The 26,735-nt window shown below is 40.4% G+C and overlaps 1 protein-coding gene across 4 annotated transcripts in view; it reads right to left on the reverse strand.

Moving 5' to 3' along the window:
• drc4 (dynein regulatory complex subunit 4) overlaps positions 1-26,735 on the reverse strand; it is a 105,276-nt gene that overhangs the window by 23,463 nt on the left and 55,078 nt on the right. For all 4 annotated transcript variants that reach the window (XM_081372040.1, XM_081372038.1, XM_081372041.1 and 1 more), the window contains 4 exons: positions 1,895-2,100; positions 1,428-1,595; positions 1,195-1,281; positions 655-864 (listed from right to left, as the gene is read on the reverse strand). In XM_081372040.1, coding sequence (XP_081228166.1) covers positions 655-864; positions 1,195-1,281; positions 1,428-1,595; positions 1,895-2,100 — 671 coding nt within the window. The remainder of the gene's footprint in view (positions 1-654; positions 865-1,194; positions 1,282-1,427; positions 1,596-1,894; positions 2,101-26,735) is intronic.

Below are 26,735 nucleotides of genomic sequence, written 5' to 3' on the forward strand. Positions count from 1 at the left end.
AGTGTGAACTGAGATCTTTTCAGAAACGTAGTGGAAACGCCAGTATTGTGGAGGATTGTTTTAATTTTAAAACGCTGTGTTAAAACAAAAATGCACAAGTGTGGACATAGCCAGAGAACGAGTTTTGGTTCATTTTTATAACCTGCTTTAGAAAGAAGTTCACACAGAGACCAAGACAGCTAAAGCGCATCCTGTTTGTTTTCTTTATTTTACAAAAGCACAAGTTTTGTTGTTATTGTGAGTGTACACAAATAAAAGTTAAATGTATTACTCTTATCTGTATGACCAAATGTTTAAGTTATCTCTGCATGAACACTTGGATATGCATCAAATAATAGCCCATTAATCCAGGTTAACATTAGAGCTAATGTTGGTTAATGTTAGGCTACAACTTAAATGTTTCAGATGATAGGCCATATTTGAATAATAGGCGAAAATTTGGATTTCCTGCCCGGCATATTGTAATTACTACTTTGACCCGCCGTGTTAACGATCTGTTCGTCACAGGCTGTGACTTCACAACCTCCTATGGAATTTTTATTTTCTGGAACTAACCGACTAATTAAAATTTGGTCAGCTAAGCCTCTTCTTGTCGACTACCGTTTAATCAGCTATTAGGGGGCAGCCCTACTATATAAACATTCATAAATGTACCTCCAGTTTATGGGTGACCACACCGAGGGTAGTAGGGTCCAGATTGGAAACAGACAGCACCTCACTGAGCTGGGCTTCCTTCTTTTCCAGTGTGTCATTGAGTGCACTCAGTTTGCACTCCAGCAGCAGGTTTTTGAAGCCACTTTTCTGCTGAACCTCCAGGATGGCTTTAGTGAATTTCATGTACAATTCGTCTCGCTCCAACTGAACCTGCACAACAATCAAACAATCTTTAGCTCTTACACATGCAGCAGTCCTCCTAATGAATCACTATGAACAGATACAAACTTTAAGAGACAACTGTTATCCAGTATAGTAATGTTATATAAAAATACAATAAAAACAAAAAATACAATTAATAATTACTTGGCTGAAATGTATTACAGTGTGTACATCAAACAGAGATTCTTGTTATGTCATGGCAGAGATGTTATCAAGATGAAGAGGAAACCTGTTTTTTCCCCCTTGTAAGTTGTCATAACACCATTAAAGCTGATAGTTCAGTGCGTTTTAAAGGTCTGATGCTGTTCCTTCAATCACCTTAGTAAATCTCTGCTCCAACACTTCATGTTCCCACTTAAGCTCCTTCAATTCTCTGTCAAATATTTTGAGACGAGCTCTCGTTCTCTGACAGCAGAACAAAGAACAAGATTTACATACATTACTAAAATTAATTAAAACTTTTGTTATAATTAACATTTAACATTATGCCACAGTTCAGTGTCAGTACAATCCACTAGAATTACTAAATACTACTAAGACCCTGAACATACAGTTAGAGCACTCTTGTCCTTCTCATAGTTGGCAAGCTGTTTCTGAAGCTCTGCGACTTCCTGTTTGGCCTTTTGTGGAGACTCTCTAAGCTCCTTATTTTGCTCAAGCACTTCCGCCATCTCTTTATTTCTTTTCTCCTCCTTCCTTTTCATGTCCTTTAACTCTTCCTGCACACATTCCACCAGAAGAGAAAATAAATAAGAACTGACAAAGAATCACTTCCTGTACCTCAGCTTGTAGCATTACACCAAGGAACAAACATACTTACATACATACACTGTAGTATTATAGTTTTTTTATAGCTTGATTGCCACATACATAAATGTAGATTTAATAATTGTGAAGATGCAATGATGACTATGAATAAAGTTACTAAAAACAGATCTATGAGAGACACTATGTTATTTGATTTATAATTAATACGAAGAAAACAAATGTGTGTATGTGTTCACGTGTGCGTTTTCACCTTGAGCGAAGTGATAAAGTCCAGATTTTTGTAGACTATGTCATTGAAGTAGTTTCTGATGTCTCTGAAAGCTTTCTCATGATTCTTCATAAGCATGTTGATGTGGCTGTTCTTTCGCTCCTCGATCTCATGAATCTCCGTCTTGCGTCTTAGTTCTTCCTCCTGACGCAGCTTCTGCATCCTTTTCTCATATTTGGATCCAATTTCTGTGCCAATATTTTCACTCTCATGTTAAATCATTAAAGCAAGCCTTAAATGCCCATAAAATTCTTTACATTCCATTCCATTTTATTTTATGACACATTTTTCTGTGTTATACAGGCAGTATGTATTTAACTAAGAATATTTGCTACTCATCAACAAAGTACTTCATAATGTGAAAGTGAAAAAAATCCAGAAATTGTATTGAATTAATAACAAAAAAACAAAACAAAAATAAAGATAATAAAGTATTTCCTGGTTACTTTTTTTTTTTTTCATCAATCAACCATGAAGACCAAAGAAGGAGATCTGAGACAAAGTTCTTCAAACAAATGAGCCAATGATGAAAAATAACTTGCAGGGAACTGAATAATATCTACAGTAGAGAAAATCCACACTGAAATTGACTTTACCAATGTGAAGCTTTAAGCCACTTGTCCTCCAAAATAGAGTGTTCAGGCACTTAAGAGCAAATGCATGCAACAGGAAGTAAGTGTGTAATAAATGCAAAGGCTTAGTGCCATTATCACACACTAAATCCACTACATCTCTAATAACTTAAGTCCTGAAGGTTGAGAGGTGGGGCCTCCATGGATTGAATTTGTTGGTCCAGCGAATCCCATAGGCCCTGTTTACATCTGGTATTAAGAAGCATTTTTGTCAATCCGATCACAAGTGGACAACGCTAAATACAGGTGTAAGTGGGTCCTAAAATGTTTTGAGCTTTTCCATTTTTGACCATTTCCAGACATAGTCGAAAATGCATTCGACCGGCTTGCTTTCGTAGTGTAGTAGTGTGTGGGTGAATACGCTCGAACAGCCACAAAAGGCCGCCTACTCTCCGCCTATTGACATGGTGAAACATTTGTGCTTTTATTATTTCATCCTCTTATACTTTTTTATCCGCCTGAGATAATGAAATCATCTGCAATTGATTAACTAGTTGAAAATCTCCCCTCGCTCTACGCGTTTCGTACCTGCTCGTTCTGTGCGTGAGAACTGTTTACTCCCAATGACAATCCCACATTGCGCTGCAATGAAACCACACAGACGCGTCACGCGGCTGATATTTCACAGACAACTCTTAAAAAAAGCAAAGCAACTCTTTTTCTCACATAATTGTTCTGACTCATGTTCTGAAGACATGTGGGAAATATATATATTAGGGGCGGGGGAAAATCGATTTACTAATAAATCGCGATTCTATCTTCTACTGATAACGATTTTCTGAAGTGTTACACTTCTTTAACTTTGCAGTACTACTTAATGTTATTGACACGTTAGGGTGTTATTAATCACAACATGCCGCGAAAAAGGTTGTGTGGTGTCATTACGATTATTCTACTGGTCCCGATTGCGTTGGAGCTTGCACTATCCCAAATCGTAAATTTCAAACATGTTTGACATTTACAACTCTTGATCAGGCTGCCTGTGATGTGATACCTGTGACAGCAAATGAGAGTGAGCAAGGTTCACCAATCGGATGTTGCGTATTGAGGGCCTTATTTTAACAATCTGAAAAGCAAGTATCAAACGCGAAACGCAAGTAACTTTGTGGGCAGATCTTGGGCGCTGTTGCTATTATACCGGTGGGATAAATGACTCTTGTGCCCGGCGCAAATTTAAAATGGGTTGGTCTGAAGTAGCTACATTACTCATAGGTGTGGTTTGGGCATAACGTTAAATAAACCAATTAGAGCATCATCTCACATTCCCTTTAAAAGCAGGCGTGCTTGTTCCATGGCGGATTGCTTTTATAATGGTGGATTTGCACGCCAGGAGTGGTTCACAGCCGAGGAGACCAACGTTCTCGTCAGGGCCGTAAAACACAGAGAAGTGACATTGTATGGGGATGGGAGAAACCCACCCAAATTAGCTTTGCTTAAACAGGCGTATAATAATTTGGGTTAATGTGTAAGCTAGATTTATGCCTATTTTTTCACATCTTCATGGACACCACAATGATTTCCCTTGTGTGGTAATATTTTTCCTTGTAATTATGTATGGTTTGCAAAAATGGGAACTGCTGCATGTACAGTAGATGAGAGAAGCAAAGTGTATGGGCGTTGTGCACACGCTACATTACGGCCAAGCATGCGCCCTTAAAATAACATCTGAATAATAGCACCAGGGAACGTTTGTGCCGGAACACGCCTCCTCTTTTCGCTGAACCGCCCCTGGTTCAAGTTCATAATACATGCGTCGGTGTACAAAGTCAATTGCGCTGGGTGCAAGATAGGGCCCTGAGAATTGAGAAAGAAGACCACCCATATTCTTTTTCTCCTTTGTTTTTCTTCCCGTAAAACAAAGTTCACGCCAGAAGAACCAGCTGACGACATCGATCGCATTCGTCGGAATATAATGCTAAAAATAGTTTGAAATGTCCTTATGTCTGTGGTCTCCCAGTTTTAAAATCGGTTAAGATTTGAAGATTTGGTCTAACGTTACACTTATCATACTAAACTGCATTTGAGTGTGTTGAATGTTATAATGTTACTCTATGTGTTTGTTGGCGGTATGAGACTAGCAGTAAGCTAGATCAACAGTAGAATAACATACTGATCATATTCTAACATTTCATTATGTTGAGCAGTAGCGTGTTTACCCACCACGCAAAGCAAAATTACGTGGTGCCCCGCGGGCTTGGGGGCCCCCTACTGGCCACAAGCGGTTAACTCATTTAATTATTGCTTTTGATATTATTCATTAACATGTGGCCCAGATACATAGAAAGAAACAACCATGTAGCACGCATCTCAAAGCGATGCTCAAAAACGTAAGAAAACAAAAGAAAATAAATCAAATTCTGAAAGTTTACCAAAGCTTACGTTTTTTTTTTTTTTTTTTTTTTTTTGCCTAAAAATCTAATTGAAACATCTGAAGAGGAGGAAGACCCAGCCATGCCGCGGCCGCCCACTGAACATGCCCGCACTTGTCACTATTTTTTGCCGGCGGCGGAGATGAGTGTCCTGTCCCTGATACCCAGCCCCTGCCCAACGATTCGGTGGTAAGCGAAATCTTGCTTTCCAATGACCCAGCGCTTTGGCCTGACAAAATAAATGACCAACAAAGATGCAGCATTGTCAAAAGGGGACCAGTTCAAATAAAGGATTTCGATTTTCCACAAAATTGTGATAAAATTCCTCGTCGTTTTCACTGCAGATGGTTATTAAGCTGAAAGCTGAAAGGACTATATTTTTGAATATGCAAGACCGAAATTTTTTAAACCAAAAGTTTTTATGTCTTCTACCAAACTGTAGACAATTTTGTGTGCTGTTATGCAGTTCAAAGTAAAATAAATACAGGTTTTATATGCCTCAGTTACTTATATATACTCAATATTACTATTGTGCAATTCAAAGGAAAATCTTAGGCAATGTTAGGGCGTGGGGGCCCACAGGACGTGACTTTGCTTAGGGCCCCCCAAAACAGTAAACACGCCCCTGATGTTGAGCTATATTACACTGATTAGTTTTATGTACATTTGTTCACCTGTCTAATAAAGTACATACGAGAGTGGCGTCTCTGCCAAGTCGAAGTTAGTCACGGACGTGGAGCTCTTGGCATCTCGAAAACGCCATGCTGATATTGATCCTCGTTTTAGTTCTCCTTTTGTCCCAAAGTCTGCTTGCCGTGGTCCATAATGTTTCAACGAAACAACAACAGCGTGAGTGGAACGCTAGACGCAGTTGTCCACGTCTGTTGCCATGGTTACTCTATGAGCCATGGCAGTACGAGCGGAAATCAGGGATAACGCGGATATTACGTCATTGACAGGCGACAATGACCAGGGACGAGCCATTATTTATAATTGCAATTTCTCTGAAATTAAAAATCTTTGGGAACTGTTGGGATATTGTAAGTACACAACTGCAGGAAATATATCACACTGTGCAAGTGATTTTACTTATTGTACCTTTAATGAAAAAAATCACTCTTTCAACTGAATCACTTTTGTATCTTTAATATGAATCAATTTATATCTATTTCCTACAGTGAAGACTATAGAATGTTTTATATTAATCAAAAAGTTGATATTTCAATTTACATATTACATATTTAACTACATATTAAATAAACCTAGGCTACTGTATCTGAAAAAACTTAAAGTTTATTTAATTTGTATTTTTATATATTGTATTTGTCCTATTTGCTTCTTTGTTCCATTGTTTAATATCAAAAATAAAATTGCCTTCCTTGCATTATTACAGAAGACTGCCAGTCATACAGTATGTGCAATTAAATTTCAAGGTTCATGTTTAATTCAGTGGGATTTTTTTTCTTCAAGACCTATTAAACTGTCTACCACAGTCAAATAGGAAAAGTAACACAAAATAGTAAATTAGAATCAAATCTATGCATATATCGAATCGAAATTTGATTTAAAAACGAGAATCTATTTTTAATCAAATCGTAATCTCAAGAACCAACAATGAAAAGAATTTAGTAAGTTAGCCAGAATCTGCTTAACACCGCTGAAAACGCACGTTTGAAAAAAATATCACGATAATGTTTCATATCATTTGGTATCGATAATTATTGACATTTTTTATAACCTTTTTTTTTAAAAGTCAAGTAGAAAAGTTTAATTTAAACCACTGTTTTTTATTTTATCCACATTATTAAGGCAAACAACAAATTATATTAGTTTTAGCAGTCAAAGATAAAATGTAAACAAAAATATCTTCCTTTTGTTATATAATAACCCTTGTGTGGTGTTCACAACCCAATTTCCCCTGTGGTGTTCCCGGTCAAAAATGACCGGACTATAAAAAATAGCTTATAAATCACTTGTTATGCAATATTATCACCCAATATTGGATTCAATCTTTTTGTCCACTTGTTCTCTTTCAATTAGGACTGGTTTTATATTTCTATTTGCATCTGATTAATTGTAGGCCTCATTTATTTGAGAGTAGACATCTAAATTTTTGAGTGAAAAAAAACATTATTTTTGAATAATTTTGGAAATATAAAATAAAATCTGAAGAAAATTGGCACTGTTGATCACACTAGTCTACTTTAATTTTTCACCAGGAATTTTGTTTTGAAAAACTTTTATTTTGTACAAAATGGCACATTGTCACTCTTGTGGTGTTCCCGGTCAAAAATGACCGGCCTACAAAAAATAGATTATAAATCACTTGTTATGCAATATTATCACCCAATATTGGATTCAATCTTTTTGTCAACTTGTTCTCTTTCAATTAGGACTGGTTTTATATTTCTATTTGCATCTGATTATTCGTAGGCCTCATTTATTTGATAGTAGGCATCTCATTTTTTGAGTAAAAAAAAAATATATTTTTGAATAATTTTGGAAATATTAAATAAAATCTGAAGAAAATTGGCACTGTTGATCACACTAGTCTACTTTAATGTTTCAAAAGGAATTTTGTTTTGAAAAACTTTTATTTTGTACAATATGGCACATTGTCACTCTTGTGGTGTTCCCGGTCAAAAATGACCGGCCTGCAAAAAATAGCTTATAAATCACTCGTAATGCAATATTATCACCCAATATTGGATTCAATCTTTTTGTCAACTTGTTCTCTTTCAATTAGGACTGGTTTTATATTTCTATTTGCATCTGATTAATCGTAGGCCTCATTTATTTGATAGTAGGCATCTCATTATTTGAGTAAAATTTTTTTTATTTTTGAATAATTTTGGAAATATTGAATAAAATCTGAAGAAAATTAGCACTGTTGATCACACTAGTCTACTTTAATTTTTCACCAGGAAAAACTTTTATTTTGTACAAAATGGCACATTGTCACTCTTGTGGTGTTCCCGGTCAAAAATGACCGGCCTACAAAAAATAGCTTATAAATCACTTGTTATGCTATATTATCACCCAATATTGGATTCAATCTTTTTGTCCACTTGTTCTCTTCCAATTAGGACAGGTTTTATATTTCTATTTACATCTGATTAATTGTAGGCCTCATTTATTTGAGAGTAGGCATCTCATTTTTTGAGTAAATAAAAAACATTATTTTTGAATAATTTTGGAAAAATAAAATAAAATCTGAAGAAAATTGGCACTGTTGATCACACTAGTCTAATTTATCACCAGGAATTTTGTTTTGAAAAACTTTTATTTTGTACAAAATGGCACAGAGTTACACTTGTGGTGTTCCACTGGGCCATTGAGGGCCATTGTTTCAATTGGCCATTGAAAGTGAATGGGAGAGACATGTGTTAGAAGTCCATGAGGAATATCTTTAGATCTGAGTGATGGATTATGGTGAGTTTGGGCTCTTTTTAATCTTAACAATTTCATGTAAATAATGCTGTGCCATTTTCCACAATTTATGCATGCTTCATTGAGTTACGAGTTAAAACGCGACATAAGTGCTAGGCTACATCTATATTCAAGGCTCTGTGTGCGTCTGTTGGGGTTTGTGTGTTACAACTCCATTAGGAATATCTTTAGATCTGAGTGATGGATTATGCTGAGTTTGGGCTCTTTTTAATCGTGATAGTCTGCTGAAAATAATGATGTACAGTTTTCTACGATCTGTGCATGCTTCGTGAAGTTATGAGCGAAAACCAAACGCGAGTGCTTCATGAGTATATACTTGGCTAGGTGCGTCTGTGGTATTTTCTGTGTTAGAATGCCATGAGGAATATCTTTAGACCTGATTGATGGAATATATTGAGTTTGGGCTCTTTTTAATTGTGAGCTACTGCTGTAAATAACTGTGTCATTTTTCATGATCGATGTATGTTTCATGAAGATACGAGTAAAAAAGCCAAGTCTAAGCTACCTTGCTTGGCTACGTGAGTCTGTGCGTCTGTGGTATTTTTTTTGTGTTAGAACTCCATGAGGAATATCTTTAGTTCTGAGTGATGGATTATGTTGAGTGATGGATTATGTTGAGTTGACTCATTTTAATTGTAAGCATCTGCTGTAAATAATGATGTGTCATTTTCCACAATTGGAGCATGTTTCATGAAGTTACGAGCGGAAATGTGTCTAAAATTCAGCATCCATATATGGTTTACACATGGGTCTCTTGAAGGGTTTCTTTTACAAAAACCTCGCTCAAGTTTAGTAAAAAGCCTGAAACAATTATGCTTGTTGTATTCTACTCATTGAGACCTTTCAAATGACATATGACACAGGACTATCTGAGCTGTATGATGTATTTTACATATTGCTGAATGTAATACAAAAAAAGTAGTTTATAAATTATGAATTAGTTTTTTTCTATTTATCAGCAAATAACTCAGCACTACATAGGAGTTTATCAAATTGGCTACATTCATTGTAAATTTCAGACTCTAAGCTTTCAAATGACACCTGTTTTAAGTTGATCATGGTAATAGTTTTGAAAAATATTATGATTATTTATTTCGCAGCTAGGTGGCGCCTGCGGGGGGTACACTCCGTTTTAGAGTGATAACTCGTTAGGAGTTGATCAAAGTGATTAGATGTATTAAAAAGATGAGATTCTAAGCTTTAAAATGATACATATTTTGTGTTGTTCCATTCATTGGTTGCATTGGTCTCTCCCATTCACTTTCAATGGCCCATTGAAACAATGGTCCACAATGGCCCTCAATGGCCCAGTGGAACACCACAAGTGTAACTCTGTGCCATATTGTACAAAATAAAAAATTTTCAAAACAAAATTCCTGGTGAAAAATTAAAGTAGACTAGTGTGATCAACAGTGCCAATTTTCTTCAGATTTTATTTTATTTTTCCAAAATTATTCAAAAATAATGTTTTTTTTACTCAAAAATTGAGATTCCTACTCTCAAATAAATGAGGCCTACAATTAATCAGATGCAAATAGAAATATAAAACCAGTCCTAATTGAAAGAGAACAAGTGGACAAAAAGATTGAATCCAATATTGGGTGATAATATTGCATAACGAGTGATTTATAAGCTATTTTTTGTAGGCCGGTCATTTTTGACCGGGAACACCACAAGAGTGACAATGTGCCATTTTGTACAAAATAAATTTTTTTCAAAACAAAATTCCTGGTGAAAAATTAAAGTAGACCAGTGTGATCAACAGTGCCAATTTTCTTCAGATTTTATTTAAAATTTCCAAAATTATTCAAAAATATATTTTTTTTTTTACTCAAAAAATGAGATGACTACTCTCAAATAAATGAGGCCTACAATTAATCAGATGCAAATAGAAATATAAAACCAGTCCTAATTGAAAGAGAACAAGTTGACAAAAAGATTGAATCCAATATTGGGTGATAATATTGCATAACAAGTGATTTATAAGCTAGTCCGGTCATTTTTGACCGGGGACACCACAAGAGTGACAAGGTGACAAAACCCCCCCTAAAAAATTAAGAAAATTGTCACAAAACATTTCAGAAGTATTTATACCATTTGTGAAAAAAGTTTCAGTCCAAAGCGATAACATTAACTAGTATTTTCGGGAAAAAGAAAATCTTCTCCGGGTCAAAATGACCCGAACACCACATGAGGGTTAAGATAAAAAAGTAAGTGTTAAAGAAACTCTTGAACTTAAATAAAATGTTACAAAATGTGTGCAATGTAAAAGTGTAAACGTAGAACAATTAAAGCGAACTTTGAGGTAGATCAACATCTGTAATAAGTAGTGGTGTAACCGTTCGATACGATACAGCGGTGTCATGGTTAGGTACATTTTCGATACAGCAAAAAGAAAGAAATGCCAAAGAAATTTCCTTGATTTAAAAAAAAGAAAAAATATTTTTAAATAAGTGTGAGTTTTCCTACATCTTGAAACTTTTAGTTTTATAAATGGGTGTAATATTTGAAGGATGAACAAATAATGTTTTGGTCATGACATTAAAAATAACATTTAAATATGATAATATTTTAGTTTTGAAGTGCTGGAAAAAGATGTGTGACATACTTGAAAGCATTTTACTATTCCTGCCAAACTTCCATGGTTAACTTACAGTTAGTGTTACTACATTAAATATAGGCCTATGGTGAATGTTGCAGATCTGTGGACTTAAAGACTATAACTAGTTCATTCATGGCACATTGTTTCTCCTGGTTTCCACGTCAGCGCTGTTTGATCTGTTAATAACAAAGAAATTTGAATGCTTCTCACTAAATCTCGCAGTGATGTTATTACTTCTGTGGTGAATTCAAATGCTTTCTTTACTGGATCTCTTAGTGCTGTGTAGTAACAGTGTCGCTTGATCAAGATCGGCTCACGCTGCACTGACATTGATGGTCCAAACTGATAAACGGTCCGTAAAGGACAAAATAATAGCGCAATTTCGTTCCGCTTTCATTACGCTTGCCATTTGATGTTAGGCAACGTTGTGTGTGGTGACCTGCGCACATTTGAATGAAAACATTGAGCGCTATAGTGAACATTTTTTATATCGTTACCGACAATGGAGTACCGTCGATAAATTGTTTTATCGATACTGTTTTATCGCCCAGCCCTATTAGAACGATATAAAGAAGCACCAATTATATGGGCGTCTTTTGTGAGTATGTGATGGCTTCCTTTTTGTGTATTCATGGGGTGTGCTACCGCTCATTCTAGATGTAAGGAACTATGTTAATAGTTTAGGCTTCCTCTCATGATGAGAGCTTTTTGAGGCTGCCGCTCATTCACATAAATGGAATGTTAGCGGAGCGCTAAGTGGCAGAATGTCATTCTAGAAAGAATGGAAGTGTTTTATGCTGCCGCTTGTTTTATTTCTGAGACACATCTGTGTTAGCCCTTGGGCTATTAGCCACCTCGGGGTAGAGTAGTTCGTCTCCTCCAAAAAAAAATCTTATGTCCAGCCCACGGCATGTCTGACATTGTTTGGTCTTGAGTACATCACTCCCCTGAGCTCTGTTTGGATTTTCATACAGGCTGAGCGTTTTTTTGCAGCCCTCATATGAGACAACTCTGTCTTGAGGCTGTGGCTCCTCCGAGCCCTCAGGCAGATCCATGCTTACAGGCTGGCCCTCACCAGGGCCGCCATAGTAGCTGGCTTAGGCTATACTAGGGATACTGGAGGTGTTCTGCTAAAGCATTTCTATATGAATGTAGGCCTTTTAAGCATCCCTATATAACAGCCTCCTCCCATGGTGGGAGTCGTTCGGCCAAGGCCCGTCCCCTTCTCTGCATTCGGGGGTGAGTAAAGTAATGCAGGTTAGTGCAGAGACATGAGTAGTAAAGACCTAGGGTTAGGCCTTCAATAAGGCCTCCCGGTACAATAGGTCTTTTTTGAGCAGGGTTTAGGCCGCCTTTCGCCTCACAAAGAGACTGGTTTGTTGTTTGCCCGACCCCGCCGTGCAGAACTAGTATATGGACCCAGGCCACCAGAATAGGCTCCACTCAGCACGCTGAGCTACCTGCTCGAGTGATGGGTTATAGGTGGGTGGCTTGCAAATCAAGCCCCACTTCCCTAGGCTGGGCGCAGATACGGTTCTGTTACCCCTAGAGCCACTGGTAGACCCAAACCCTGTTGAATCTCAGGATTAGGTGGTGGTACTCCCCTGTTGATACAGGGTAGGTAGTGAGAACCCCACTCTCAGTTCTTTATTATTCTACCTCGCACCACTATGGCTTGGGTCGAGCGGGAAGTTTTTGCCTTCACTTCCTTTTTTGGGTTTCGAAATACGCTCCCATGAAGCCAGAGCATTGCCATGAGCTGACGCCCATGCGTACAGATGGTAGGCCCCTGACTCTGGGGCCTCCATTGAGGCAGAGTGGTGTATTAGTCCATGGGCCAGACCAGATATTGGTACCATCTGGGTGGGCAAAACCATACCTATTCTAAATTGTTTATGGGGTTAATATAAGTTAATTATAATATGATAACCTTTCCACAGGCCCAGCTTTTTATACTTTTTTTAGAATTAGTCATTTTCCTACTTTTGTGTATTAGAATTATTTTTGAAAAATACACAAACGTCCAATACCGTAATAACAGTGATCTAATATTAATCCCAAGCAAACTAAAATATATTGTGCATATTAATAGGCTTAATAAAGTCGATATCTTTGAATTGAACATTGTTTTGAGATGTAAAAAATATAAAAGAAAAGAAAAATAACACATGTATTGTCGACTCTACACTGTCTACTATTGGAAAGTCATAAAATGTACGGACGATTTGTTCTTAATTTTTGTATAATATATTTGAATTAGTTTTGTTATCCGGTTCATGTGGAATGTATTAGGTTTCAGCTTTGTAACACAAGAAAAGAAGAAACGTTGAAATTCAGGTAAATATTAACACATATGCCCAGAAACCCCATTATATTCCAAAATCTGTGTTTATATTGGTCACAACCTTCATTGCTATTATATTGCCGTTTTCTAACCACAAAATAAACACACACCCAGCTAACAGGGAACGTTCCCAGAACATTCACTAACGTTCTTTAAAAGTTGTGTAAATGTTAGTACAAAACATTATTAAAGTAATGTTTTCGGAACGTTCATATAACGTTATTAACGTTCTTGTCTTTATGACGTTATTTGTGATTGCTGAACGTTCTCATAAGGTTAAGTACACTTGTTAACAAATGTGCGCTTCTTAACATTAGTTTCAATCAATAGATTTGTATATACAAGTTGCATTTGAACCAGATTTAAACTGGAGTTACCATGGAAACGGGCGGGGAGCTCAACTGACGACAAGCAGCAACTCCGTCTCTCACTGTTGTTTTCGCTAATTTCAGGTAAGTTTAGTCCCCAAAATGACACAAATAGTACATAAAAATGTTTCTGACACATTCTTTCATGTAAATAACACGCTTCCGTTGAATATTTACTTTATAGAAATGGTTTAGTGTCTTCGGGAAAAGTCCGTTAGCATCTCAACTGTTAGGCTAACTAACTTAGAGGTAACATTAAGTTGACTAGACTTTAGCTGTAAGTTTAGGCTTTAGGCTTTTAATCTTGATTAGAGGTTTTGTAAAAGGTTTTGGTGGCAACTTATCAATGTGAATGGAAGTAAACTAAATTATCTTAAAATTGATTAACTTAAACTGGACTAAACTCACTGGACGGTTATTTCATAGTTTTCACGTGACAGAATGCCCACCTGGAGGGCAAATTGGGGTTTTATAATGCCATTTATGCATAGTATTAACATGAATGTCACGCAACCGCTTAATTCACAGGTAACGTTAACGTTAGTTTCAAGTCAGTTGAATCAACGTTTTATTTGAATGTGCTCTTTTAATTTGACGTTAAGCATACAGCCGCACACACACACACACACAGATACGTTACACACAGATGAAAACGTGAAAACGGACCAAAAAGGGCTTAGTCCCCAGAAGGTTAATATTAATTATTAGTACTTAAGTTTCAGCAGCTATCATTAGACAAGTAAATTATCTTTCATTTTGTGAGATGTGTTCCACATAGTAGAAGTCCTCACTGATTTTGTTATTCCTGTAGGTTGCAAGGTTTGATGGTTCTCTGAATAAGTGATGGATTCGGCAAGTCCCTGCAAAGGCATCCTGCCAAGGAAGCGGTCCCGCATGGATTGCATCATCCACTGCTCTGACGAGGATTCCGACTCACACTTGGTGTCACCCAAGAACCTGGACTCATGGAAAACTTTGTTGAGAGCAGCAGAAATAAGAGGACATATCCCAATTCTGGACATTGCCAAAGAGTTGAGCGAGCGAGAAATTCCACCAGTGCTATATCATCGCAAGTGCCGCAGCATTTTCACGATGAAGAAACTCTTAGATGCTATCACAAGAGAGCCATCTTCCTCAGCTTTTGAGAATGCAGAAGAAGGGACTTCAAGGAGGGCATCTCGGGGTGTTCCAAGCACGTCAAGGGTTTATGATGAACTGTGTATCTTCTGTGTGAAATCAAGCAAGTACCAGAAGGGCCAAAACACGAGGGAACTTCTCATACAATGTTCTGAGTTACGTGCAGATGACCGGATCCGGAAAGCAGCAGGCATCAAGTTAGACCAGTGGATGCTTGCTATCACTAGTAGAGAGCTTGTTGCTGCTGAGGGACATTATCACAGATCCTGCTATCGAGCATACACACGTGTCGCCGAGCCTGCCGTTAGCTCCAAGGCAAAGGAACAAAGTGTGAATGCAGAAGAACTATATCAGACAGCAGAAAAGTATTCCTATGAAGAACTGTTCTCGTACATTCGGAAGAACTCTTTACAAACGCACTCTTTAAAGATGGAACTACAGCACGCCAGATCTATCAAATCTGAGGATGTTGTAACGAAAGCGGCAGTGCTGATGAGAAACGACATAAAAAACCAAGACACCAAGCAGGAGTGGCCACCAGATGTAGAACGAGATGAAGCCATCATTCCTGAATCCGTGACCCACTTCATGCACACACTTCTGACTGGAGGCAGTGAGCGCGGAAGTCCCCCTGAAAGAGTCCAGCGACTTGCTACCTCCTTTGGCAGTGACCTAGTCTTTGCTGTCACTTGTGGCCGGATCAAGCCGCCGAAGCACGTTCTTCTGCCATTTGCTGTGAAGTCTTTGACGGGTAACAGAACTGGTGCACACTCTGAATCGGCTCGGTCACAGTGTTTCCTATTCTCAGTTGGAAGAAGTTGACACGGCTCTGTGTCTTCGGAAGATGGAGGTGTCGAAGGATGGTATTCCACTGCCAGCTAACATCTATCCAGGCATCTTCACCACGCTGGCGTATGACAACATTGACCGACTGGAAGAGACCATTAGTGGAGTAGGAACTTCTCACAGAGTGAATGGTATTGCCATCCAGGCGAAAGCGATCATACCGGCTGCACCTGAGAGGCACGCAACAGCAGTCATGAAGTCAAAGAGGAGAAGCATCACCCCCACACATCAGATGCTACCCATCTACAATGCTGGCCAGAGAGTTGGACCACCAAAGACCGCAACTGCTGACGCCGACTATGGTGCACATGTCCAGGAGGCAAAGGCAAAGAACATAGCCTGGCTGCTTGCTAGGATGTCTGCCCCAGAGGCTCAGACTGTGAGCAGCTGGACTGGATTTAACATCCAGACCCGTGACCAGGTTGAGGTGGTACAAGACACTGTGGGTTACCTGCCAACCATCAATGCGCCTCCTACAGAACTATCAACTGTCTACGAGGTACTCAACCAGACATTAGGCATAATGGAGTCCCTGCAGTTGAAGACAATTGTTTGTGTCTTTGACCAAGACCTGTATGCCAAGGCAGCAGAAATTGTGTGGAAGCATGAGAAGTTCAAGAACATTGTCATCAGGATGGGTGTCTTCCACACCATCTGCAACCTGCTCTTCATTCTGGAGAAGAGATTCCAAGATGCAGGGCTGCGGGATCTGTGTGCGGAATCTGGCGTGATTGCTGAAGGATCGGTCTCAGGTGTAATGGAGGGCAGAAAGTATAACAGAGCCGTCCGGCTGCACAAGATAGTCTACGAAGCACTTATGCACCTTACCTGGAGAGGCTTCCTACCATGGCTAGAGGTCAAACACCCGACACAGCTCCCTCAGCTGGAGGAAGCCCTGGAGAGCATTGCCAGCTTCAGCGACGATATCAGGCAGGAGGCATTCACCAAGCTTCTTGATAATGCAGCATGCGCCCACACCATGCAACTGTTCCAAGTCTACCTGGAATCTCTGCGAAACCAGCATAACCTTTCATCCTTCTGGATGTCCTACATTGACATAACAGAGATCATGCTTGGACTGATTCGCGCTTCCAGAGAAGGCAACTGGATGCTGCATCTTGCATGCATCCGAGAAATGATTCCCTGGTGCTTCGCTTATGACAAGCTCAACTACGCCTGCTTCCTGCCCTACTACTATGCCACGATGAAGCAACTGCCTGTTGACCACCCAGATGTCCATGAGCGCTTCTCACGAGGAGGCTTCTCTGTCCAGATTGGCTGCAGAAACCCCTTCGGGCGTATACCAGTCGACCAGACCATTGAGGGGACTTTCAACAAGGACACGGAGACAGCAGGAGGAACAAAGGGCTTCAGCCTCAAGCCCGGAGCTGTCTCGAAGTACTACCTGACAGCAGAGTACCGCAGCGCATACCTAAGAAAGCTGAGAGAGATGGTCGGTCGGGGTGATTCTCAGCTGAATCATCCAGACCTACAGCCGCCCAGGATCAGAAGAGATGAGGCAGATGTCCAGTCCATCGTTGATCTCCTGGAAAACTGCTGGCAGAATCCGTTCAGTCCAGAACAAGAAGAGTTTGTCAGTCTGTCAACTGCAACTGTAGCCCCACCTGATGTGGCAAATGACCTACTTGAGGCCAAGAAGATTGGAGAAGAGGCTTACCAAAATTTTAAGACAGAACGTCTGGAAAAAAGAGTGACACATTTCTACGACACGATGACCAAGAAAAAGCTGAAAACATTCTCAGAGCTCAAGAAGAAGCAACGCAGCCAGGAGCAAGCCAAGCAGGTAGTCTTGAAGGCCGACAGAAACCTCTTTGGTCACATGATCTTGGTGGCACAGAGCCCACAACTACACAAGTGATGTCTTGGCTCATACTCTGGGACCTCTGCCTTGGGCCCTAGAAAACGGGGATGGGTCTCTACGCAAGACAAACAAGGCAGCTTTGGCCAGAGAGTTGGAGAAGAGCGTGTCCCCAGCTGAGGAAATCCCAGAGCCATCAACAACCGTCATTGATGGAATGAGCCTTTTATACAGAAACTGAAGGGCCAAGACAAGACCTTTGCGCTGTTGGCTGTCACAGCTCTGGACAAGGTGCTGCACGAAGGGGGGAAGAGCCAGCGTATAGATGTTATCTTTGATGTGTACAAGGACATGTCAATCAAAGATGCTGAGAGGGCTAAGAGAGGCACAGACACAGGAATTCAGTTAAAGAACATTGTGTCAGGCCACAAGATCCAGCAGTGGAGGAGACTGCTCTCCAGCGCTACCAACAAGACAAGCCTGATCGCTTGAAGAATGGAAAGAGCCCAAATACAGAGAGACGCTCCAAGACAAGACTCTGTACCTCACATGTGGCGAAGACTGCTTCAAGCTGGATAAAGAGCACTGGGAAGAGGCAACAGAGCTGAAATCATCACAGAAGGAAGTGGATACGCGCATGCTTTTGCATGCTCTTCATGCAGCAGAGTCAGGTTACAAAGCGGTGATCATCACAGCTGACGACACAGATGTTCTGGTTCTGGGTGTGGCCTTCAGCAGAGATATCCCATGCCCACTGTTCCAGAAGAGCGGCACCAAGAACAGAATGAGGTACATTGACATATCCAAATTGCGCCAGTCTCTCGGCAGCAGTTCCGCAGAATCCCTGCTCGGCATGCATGCCTTCACTGGCTGCGACACTGTCAGTGCATTTGCGGGACGTGGCAAAGTGGGTGCCCTGAAACCGATGAAATCACAGGAAGATTGCCGAGAAGCCTTCCTGGAGCTCGGTCGGTCATGGGCTGTGTCTGATCAGCTGTTCGAGAAGCTGCAGGCAACCACCTGTAAGATGTATGTGCCTTCAAACAGCACTGCAGAGGTCAACGCTCTTCGCTACCAACTATTCTGTGTCAGGCGAGGAGAGGTTGAATCCAGCCAGCTTCCTCCATGCGAAGATTGCCTCCTCATGCACGACATCCGAGCCAACTACCAGGCTGCTATCTGGAGGCGGTCTCTGCAAACCATGCCTGCTGTGCCGAGTCCCGAGGAGCATGGGTGGAACACAGATGAAGACGGGCAGCTGACAATCCAGTGGATGCGAGGCACCCCAACACCTGATGCCGTCCTGCAGCTATTATCCTGCAAGTGCACCAGGTCATGCAAGCTACCTGATTGCACGTGCCTCGCCAACAGCCCGAGGTGCACCAACCTGTACAAGCTGCAAAACTGTACTAATCAACCTTGTGAGGAGGAGCCCGCTCCACAGCTGTCAGAGTCTGATACCGAAGACGATGATGACTAGTACTTTATTGAAATTTTGTGATGATTTTGTAATGACTGTTGTTTTCACCATACATTAAACATTGTGGTTTTTCTAATCTTTGACTGGCTCATCAATCATTGTCTCAATGCTCTTTCATGATATTGTGGTATTGCGGTTTGACATGCTAATACTCCTAAATTTAGCCATGTATTTTGGAATTATTGCCTTTATCTCATTATTTCACTAATTTAGAACCTACTTTATTCATGATGAATGAACCACTTGATAAATTATCAATTGGATGAACCAGATTATTTCCATGGAAGGTACTTTTACTATTTCTTTCACTGACAGGGGTCAGTCACTTCAAGCAGTCATAACCACTACTAAGATGCCAGTTGGCAAGGGTTATCATGTCAAAACATTATCTAGGGTAGTGTTGTCAAAAATATCGATATTTCGATAAATATCGATACTGAAATATCTGAACGGTACCAATACTAATTTCCTGAAGTATCGATACTAGCCGAGCTGTCACTTTCACTTCTCTCCAAACAAACACCACAAACAAACACAAACACCACACGCGCACACCAGGTTGACAAACACCACACGCGCACTCGTCTCATTCGCTCTGGTTAAATAGCAAAAGTGAAGTGAATGGGGCCGATCACACTTGACGCGTTTTTTGCAGTGAGAGGCGCCTATTTTCAATTGGTTTCCAGCGAGCGTTCTGCGCGCTGTTTATGCGCCTGCTGCGCCTCGCGGGCCTTCCGTTTTAGTGATGAAAGCTAGTTGCTTGAACGCCCGGAGAGTGCGATGATGGAGGATAAACTTGTGGTGCTCTCGCGGGTTGGGCCACCAATGGAAATTGGACATCGATGCAGGTGTTTCTAATCATGGCGAAGGGACGAGGTGGAGCTGAAAGAAAAAGATAACTATACTAACGCTAATTGGACACCAAGTGATAAGAAAAGATATAAGACTTGAGTGCAGACCATTGTAAGATCAGATGTCCGGATGGCCAGCCGGCTTCTCCTTTATTGTCTGTACAATAAAGTTAATTCTTCTGACCTGGAGCCTCGACTTTGAGAAACTTCTTTGAGACCTGAACCAAAAAGAACTTTGAATTTGCCACAACACTACCAGCTAGTAGGCCCGACCAGGCCTCCCTGAGAGGCGAGTCCCAAGCACAGTGAAGATGGCTGACAGCACTGACTTGCTTCAGGCCTAGTAGGCCTCTTAAATCCTCTAAGTGAGTCTGCGAGTGACGGGAATACAAACAGCAGTGTTGATGATTAGGCTCTGACCTTAGCAGGCCTTCCTGACCCTAGCAGGCCTTCCTGACCCTGAGCCCCATAATGGGGTGCTCGACTGTTATTTCACTGGCCAATTAGACAATTGGCCTCAGTGGGCTTCTCTGGAGGCGAGCCCCGATTATGATCAGCCGAATAGGTTTGACCACTGTCAGGCGGTAGGCCCTATCAGGCCACCATATAGCTCAGTCCCCAACCTCTCTGGTTCGTGGCAGTTAGTTTCTTACATAAAAAACTTTCAGGAGGCCGGCTTTAACAGGCTGCTCCGAGACTGAGCCACAGGACTGGCTGGCCTTAGCAGGCCGCCCTGGGACTGACACCCGGATTCAGGATTCATAGCAACCAGTTGTTTAGCTTGCTATCAGGTAGTAGGCCTCTTCAGGCCTCCCTGAAGGCGAGTTTCCACATAGGGTGGTTATTAGGTAGGAGACCTCACCAGGCCTCCCTGAAGGTGAGTTCCCACATATGGTGGTTTTATAAGGTAGTAGGCCTCACTAGGCCTCCCTGAAGGCGAATTCCCACATATGGTTGTTATCAGGTAGTAGGTCTCACCAGGCCTCCCTGAAGACGAAGTTTCCACATGTGGTGGTTGTCGGGTAGTAGGCTTCACCAGGCTTCCCTGTAAGTGGCAGCTCAGGCGGCTAGTGGCTGCTTGCTATCAGTTCAGCTGTTCAGCAGTTCAGATCCTGGAACCTCTTTTTATCCTGCCTACAGCCTGGTTTGCCTACCAGGCAGACCATGTGGTCCCCTCACTGAGGCTCACTGAGGTATACAAACTTTCGTCCACTTGAGACTAGGGTTGTCACGGTACCAAAATTTCAGTAATCGCTACCAATACCAGTAAAATGTTGTGGTTCTTGGTACCAATTGGTACAGTCAAAAACTGTTGAATTAAGCACTTTTAAAAACGGTCTCACAGTTTCCGTTTCAATTGCACATTTAAATACAGATGTCAATCCAGAAACTTTGCAGCATGAAAAACTAAACTTGTATTTAGATTGTAAAAGGGAAATAAAAAGAGAACTTCCAGTAAACAGAAAGCAAGAGAACCATTCATTTATAATCACTAAAGCCTGGGTCAGACTACAGGAGTATCAGGCTGATTTATGCCTGATTTACCCCTCCCGACATAAAAAAAAAAAAAATATTGGTTGGTTCTGATGTTCGGCCCAGATTATCTGGCAATGTGAGGCGTTTACAAATCAAATCTTACACCTCACAATCTGCTCGCAAACACATCGAGACCGCCCCGACAATATAAATCATGTTTGATATTTAGGATTTCAAATCTGGATGATTACGACTATAATTACGTCAGTACTTCCACAATAGCCAGTGAGAGACAAGTCTACAAGGAGACAGAACTGCAACAACAAGCAGCTGTAAAGGAGATGGAGGAACGGCTGGTCGAAATGTGGGAACACGACTGCCTAAATGTCTACTCAAAAGCATATCATAACCCCAGCGATAAAGAGAAAAGCTGGGAAAACATTGCATCGGTTTTGGTTCGTACTGGGTGAGAGTGTAGAAAGTTGTTAGCGAACTACTGTAAACAGATTAAAAAATCTTACCTCCAGTTCTCGATGAAGAAGACAATCTGTGCTGAACCTGTCTCCCCAACCACTTTCTCATTCGCAGTCGTTTAACTTCCTTATTTTGTTTTTTCTCACGACAAAGTATCCATTCTGTCTACTGTATATCCACTTACCCTATGAGAACACGTGAGGTGCTAAATCTGGCATGATAATCTTAAGAATATCTTGTAGTGTGTGATGCACAAGCTCACTGAATTCTGGACTCTCACGAAAACTCCTGTTAAAATAAAAAATATATATTCTTAATTGTACAATGAATCTCCTATTTAGATTGCGTTTACACTTTATTGGTTATAATTAAATGATTCGCAAGCGTGTGGCTTGCATAAAACGTCCATTTTCAGCGGTGTTAAAGGGGTGGTTGATTATGATTTCACTTTTCTAACTTTAGTTAGTGTGTAATGATGCTGTTTGAGCATAAACAACATCTGCAAAGTTACAATGCTCAAAGTTCAAAGCAAAGGGATATATTTTCTTTTACAGAAATCGCTTTTTAAGGACTACAACAAACGGCTGGCAGGGACTACACAACATTCCTCCCGGATTAGTGACATCACAAACCATAAAATTTACATAAACCCCGGGAACACGATTTATAGATTCACAGACACAAAAACGGTGCGTTTTTGCTCACCCTCAAAAAGTGACAATTTTAAAATGCTATATAAAAATATCTGTGGGGTAATTTGAGCTAAAACTTCACATACACACTCTGGGGACATCAAAGACTTATTTTACATCTAGTGAAAAGTGCATTATACCATCCCTTTAAGCAGATTCTGACTAACTTACTGACTAGGACCTCTGATAGGCCATTGCGATCACACGTTCGATTGTGATTGGCTACAATGCTCAACGCTTGTAAAAACACGCTGTAAACAGAAACCTTTGATGCTCAGAGAGCGCTCAAACAAACAAAAGTTATAAAAAAAGTTATGTTCTGGTTCAAAACTTTTCACGCTCCTTCAGGGCATCGTGCTGATGACCCATACCAAGTTTCGTAACAATCCATTCATGAATTCTTAAAATACAGCATTTTAGCACATAATTCAAAATGGCCGACAGCCAAAATGGCTAATCTGGGAAAATTGGATAACATCCTGTATTTATTTCCTGTTTTCGGTCGAAGTCCACAGTAGTCAATTGTCGAGTTCATGCGCGTAATCATAGGTAACTAACTAACTGCGCGAACTCGACAATCGATTACTGTGGACTTCGACCGAAAACAGGAAATAAATACAGGTATGAGCGCTGGCTGAATTAACTTCATTTTTATTCATTTCTTTCACATCTACTGCAGTCAGATTCACCGTGTTCACTCTGAAGGAATCACTCACATTGGCTGTGCACTTGTAATGACACATCAAGGATATTAAGAGGCTAAAAGCAGGTTTAAAATTTGCCCCATTTAAGTCAACAGGGTGCAAATTTTAAAAAGAGGATAACACGGTGTAGGCAACACCGATTTTTGTTTGCCGTTGTTCTCTGTACTGACAGCACTCCAAATTTACAAAAAAATGAGCTCAATGTTAAAATTGACCGGAGTTCTCCTTTAATCCCCAGGCATGAAATGCAGCTTGCGTGTCCATCGGCCTCATGCAGCTTGACTCCGCACGTGGCGCATGATGAACGAGGCATAATAATCACAATTTAGTTTTGAAAAGGGATATTGCGTCGTCGCCGGATAGCCACAGGTGAGACGGCGTCAGGGGGAAAACGGCTGAGAGGCGTAGTCCGTGTAGATGTGCAGCTGCTGCAGCACAGCCTATGAGCGAGCCAGATGCTCAATGTGCTAGCTGTGCAGCTGCAAATGCGTTTTACATATAAGCTTCAGTAAAATTCGAGGAAAGGAGTTTCCCCACTGCGTATAGCTACGCAATATGAAGTGACCGTTCGAAAGGGAACTGGAGGCGGACAATACAAACCAGCACAGATTCGGCTACATAATAAGGAGCTTAAATTATTATTTGTATCATTAAATGTCATCTTGTTGTGTTGTTGGGTGCAAGCATCGATGAAAAATGAGTATGCTGTATCTGGAATTTCTATTTCTAGAAAATATTCATATCATTAAAATTGCACCGTAATGTCACTCTTTACATTGTCGGCTTCTTGGTGCTGGCTAGGCAGAACTGCGGATCGTACCACACGTCTTTACATGACCATTCAGCACATAGTTATAGGCATTTAAGATTTATATGCCCTCAGTTTCTCTTTACCCTCGGTTTCTCTACCGGGTAGGTGTAGAAGTCAGGCCACTCAACTGGAGGTAGCGTTAACGTTAATCCTGTCAGATCGTCCATCCATTGACTGAGCATGTACGGGTCAGCCAATCTGGTTCCGTCCGTTAAAATTAACTTTTGCAAATAACAATCGCGGTCCTGGACAGTGAGTGACCTTGCACATTAAGACAAAATCGGATTTTCTCCAGTCACTGTTAAAAAACAAGCTAACAAAACTTGCAAACTAACGTTAGTGAAGCGGCCGGAGGGATCGTTCTGCCTCCACCTAAGCTCCGCCCACAAAAAAATGTCACCATGTTTACTAACTGAAAAGGGGTCTATAGGAATACCATAGTATTTTGGGATACTATAGAAGTACTATAGAGGTATTACAGAACATCACAGAAGTATTATACACTACTATAGAAATCTTATAGGATTACTATAGTTCTTTTTTCGTAAGGGATGTAGACAAATCTGGCCCACTGCCTAATACGAGTTTAACACTCACTACTATATCACACAGGGATCTACTCACACAGTAATCTCAAAAAAGAAAGCTCAAAAGCCATTTTGTCCTCCTTTCCGGTTCTGTGTGTTTATTAGGAAGGATGTAGAACTTCAGTTCATAATTTGTTTGTTTATTGGTGGTACAGAAAAAGACACAGCAACTCTTCGGCATGATTGTCCCGTGTATTTCAATTAGCGCCAAGGCAATGTTTTCCCCCACGGGCTAAATTAACATCACGTGACGGGGCGTTTCCGGGGGCGTTCCCAGACCAACCGTCTGGGAATAAACACGGAATAAAAAAATCTGTTACGTTGACATTTTCTACCGCGGTAACGATATATACCGTCATACCGCCCAGCCCTAGCAAAAGCAGATTCAACAATCCATAAATACGTAACATTTTTCATAAATGTGTGATGGGAATTAATTCAAGAACTTGATATATACATATTTGTGTAAACGTTTTTTATTTAGGTAAGATGCATTTGTGTGAGCATTTGGGGAAATATTTATGCTTTTACTTGTGTATTTATGAATTATGTTTTGAATTTACGAATTGGATTTTGTAAATGTGAATTGTGCTGTGCATTTATGAATTTTGTTTTGTAAATTTATTATTTTTCAGGCTGATCTGGCTCCATACAGGGCTTATAAAATCTTCTTATTTATATGCTCATGCACAAAAAAAAAAAATAGAACAAAATGGGTACTTGAAACACTCCTGAACCAGGAAGAGCAGGGAGACTGTCATCATTTGGTACAAGAACTTTATAATGATCCGTCAGGTTCAAAACCTATTAATAACCTGTTCGATGATTGGTTAAGGCTGACTCAAATATTTTATCTTTGGCGGCGCCTGCCGAGCTCATGAAAGTGGCAGGATTTTTGGTGCACGAGCACCACTAGTGCTCTGCCTCCATGCCGCCAGTGAAACTGCTGCATCCTGTGTGAAAGGGCCTTTACACAAAATAGCTTCAAGCTGTTAAATTCTATTTGAATATAAAGTATAAAAGAGGCAAATGAAATATAAATGTAAAATTGATGATATATATATATATATATATATATATATATATATATATATATATATATATACAGTGAGGAAAATAAGTATTTGAACACCCTGCTATTTTGCAAGTTCTCCCACTTGGAAATCATGGAGGGGTCTGAAATTGTCATCGTAGGTGCATGTCCACTGTGAGAGACATAATATAAAAAAAAATCCAGAAATCACAATGTATGATTTTTTAACTATTTATTTGTATGATACAGCTGCAAATAAGTATTTGAACACCTGTCTATCAGCTAGAATTCTGACCCTCAAAGACCTGTTAGTCTGCCTTTAAAATGTCCACCTCCACTCCATTTATTATCCTAAATTAGATGCACCTGTTTGAGGTCGTTAGCTGCATAAAGACACCTGTCCACCCTATACAATCAGTAAGAATCCAACTACTAACATGGCCAAGACCAAAGAGCTGTCCAAAGACACTAGAGACAAAATTGTACACCTCTACAAGGCTGGAAAGGGCTACGGGGAAATTGCCAAGCAGCTTCGTGAAAAAAGGTCCACTGTTGGAGCAATCATTAGAAAATGGAAGAAGCTAAACATGACTTTCAATCTCCCTCGGACTGGGGCTCCATGCAAGATCTCACCTCGTGGGGTCTCAATGATCCTAAGAAAGGTGAGAAATCAGCCCAGAACTACACGGGAGGAGCTGGTCAATGACCTGAAAAGAGCTGGGACCACCGTTTCCAAGGTTACTGTTGGTAATACACTAAGACGTCATGGTTTGAAATCATGCATGGCACGGAAGGTTCCCCTGCTTAAACCAGCACATGTCAAGGCCCGTCTTAAGTTTGCCAATGACCATTTGGATGATCCAGAGGAGTCATGGGAGAAAGTCATGTGGTCAGATGAGACCAAAATAGAACTTTTTGGTCATAATTCCACTAAACGTGTTTGGAGGAAGAAGAATGATGAGTACCATCCCAAGAACACCATCCCTACTGTGAAGCATGGGGGTGGTAGCATCATGCTTTGGGGGTGTTTTTCTGCACATGGGACAGGGCGACTGCACTGTATTAAGGAGAGGATGACCGGGGCCATGTATTGCGAGATTTTGGGGAACAACCTCCTTCCCTCAGTTAGAGCATTGAAGATGGGTCGA

The sequence above is a fragment of the Scardinius erythrophthalmus genome, assembly GCF_964197995.2.
Source record: "Scardinius erythrophthalmus genome assembly, chromosome: 8".
Taxonomy (NCBI): Eukaryota; Metazoa; Chordata; class Actinopteri; order Cypriniformes; family Leuciscidae; genus Scardinius; species Scardinius erythrophthalmus.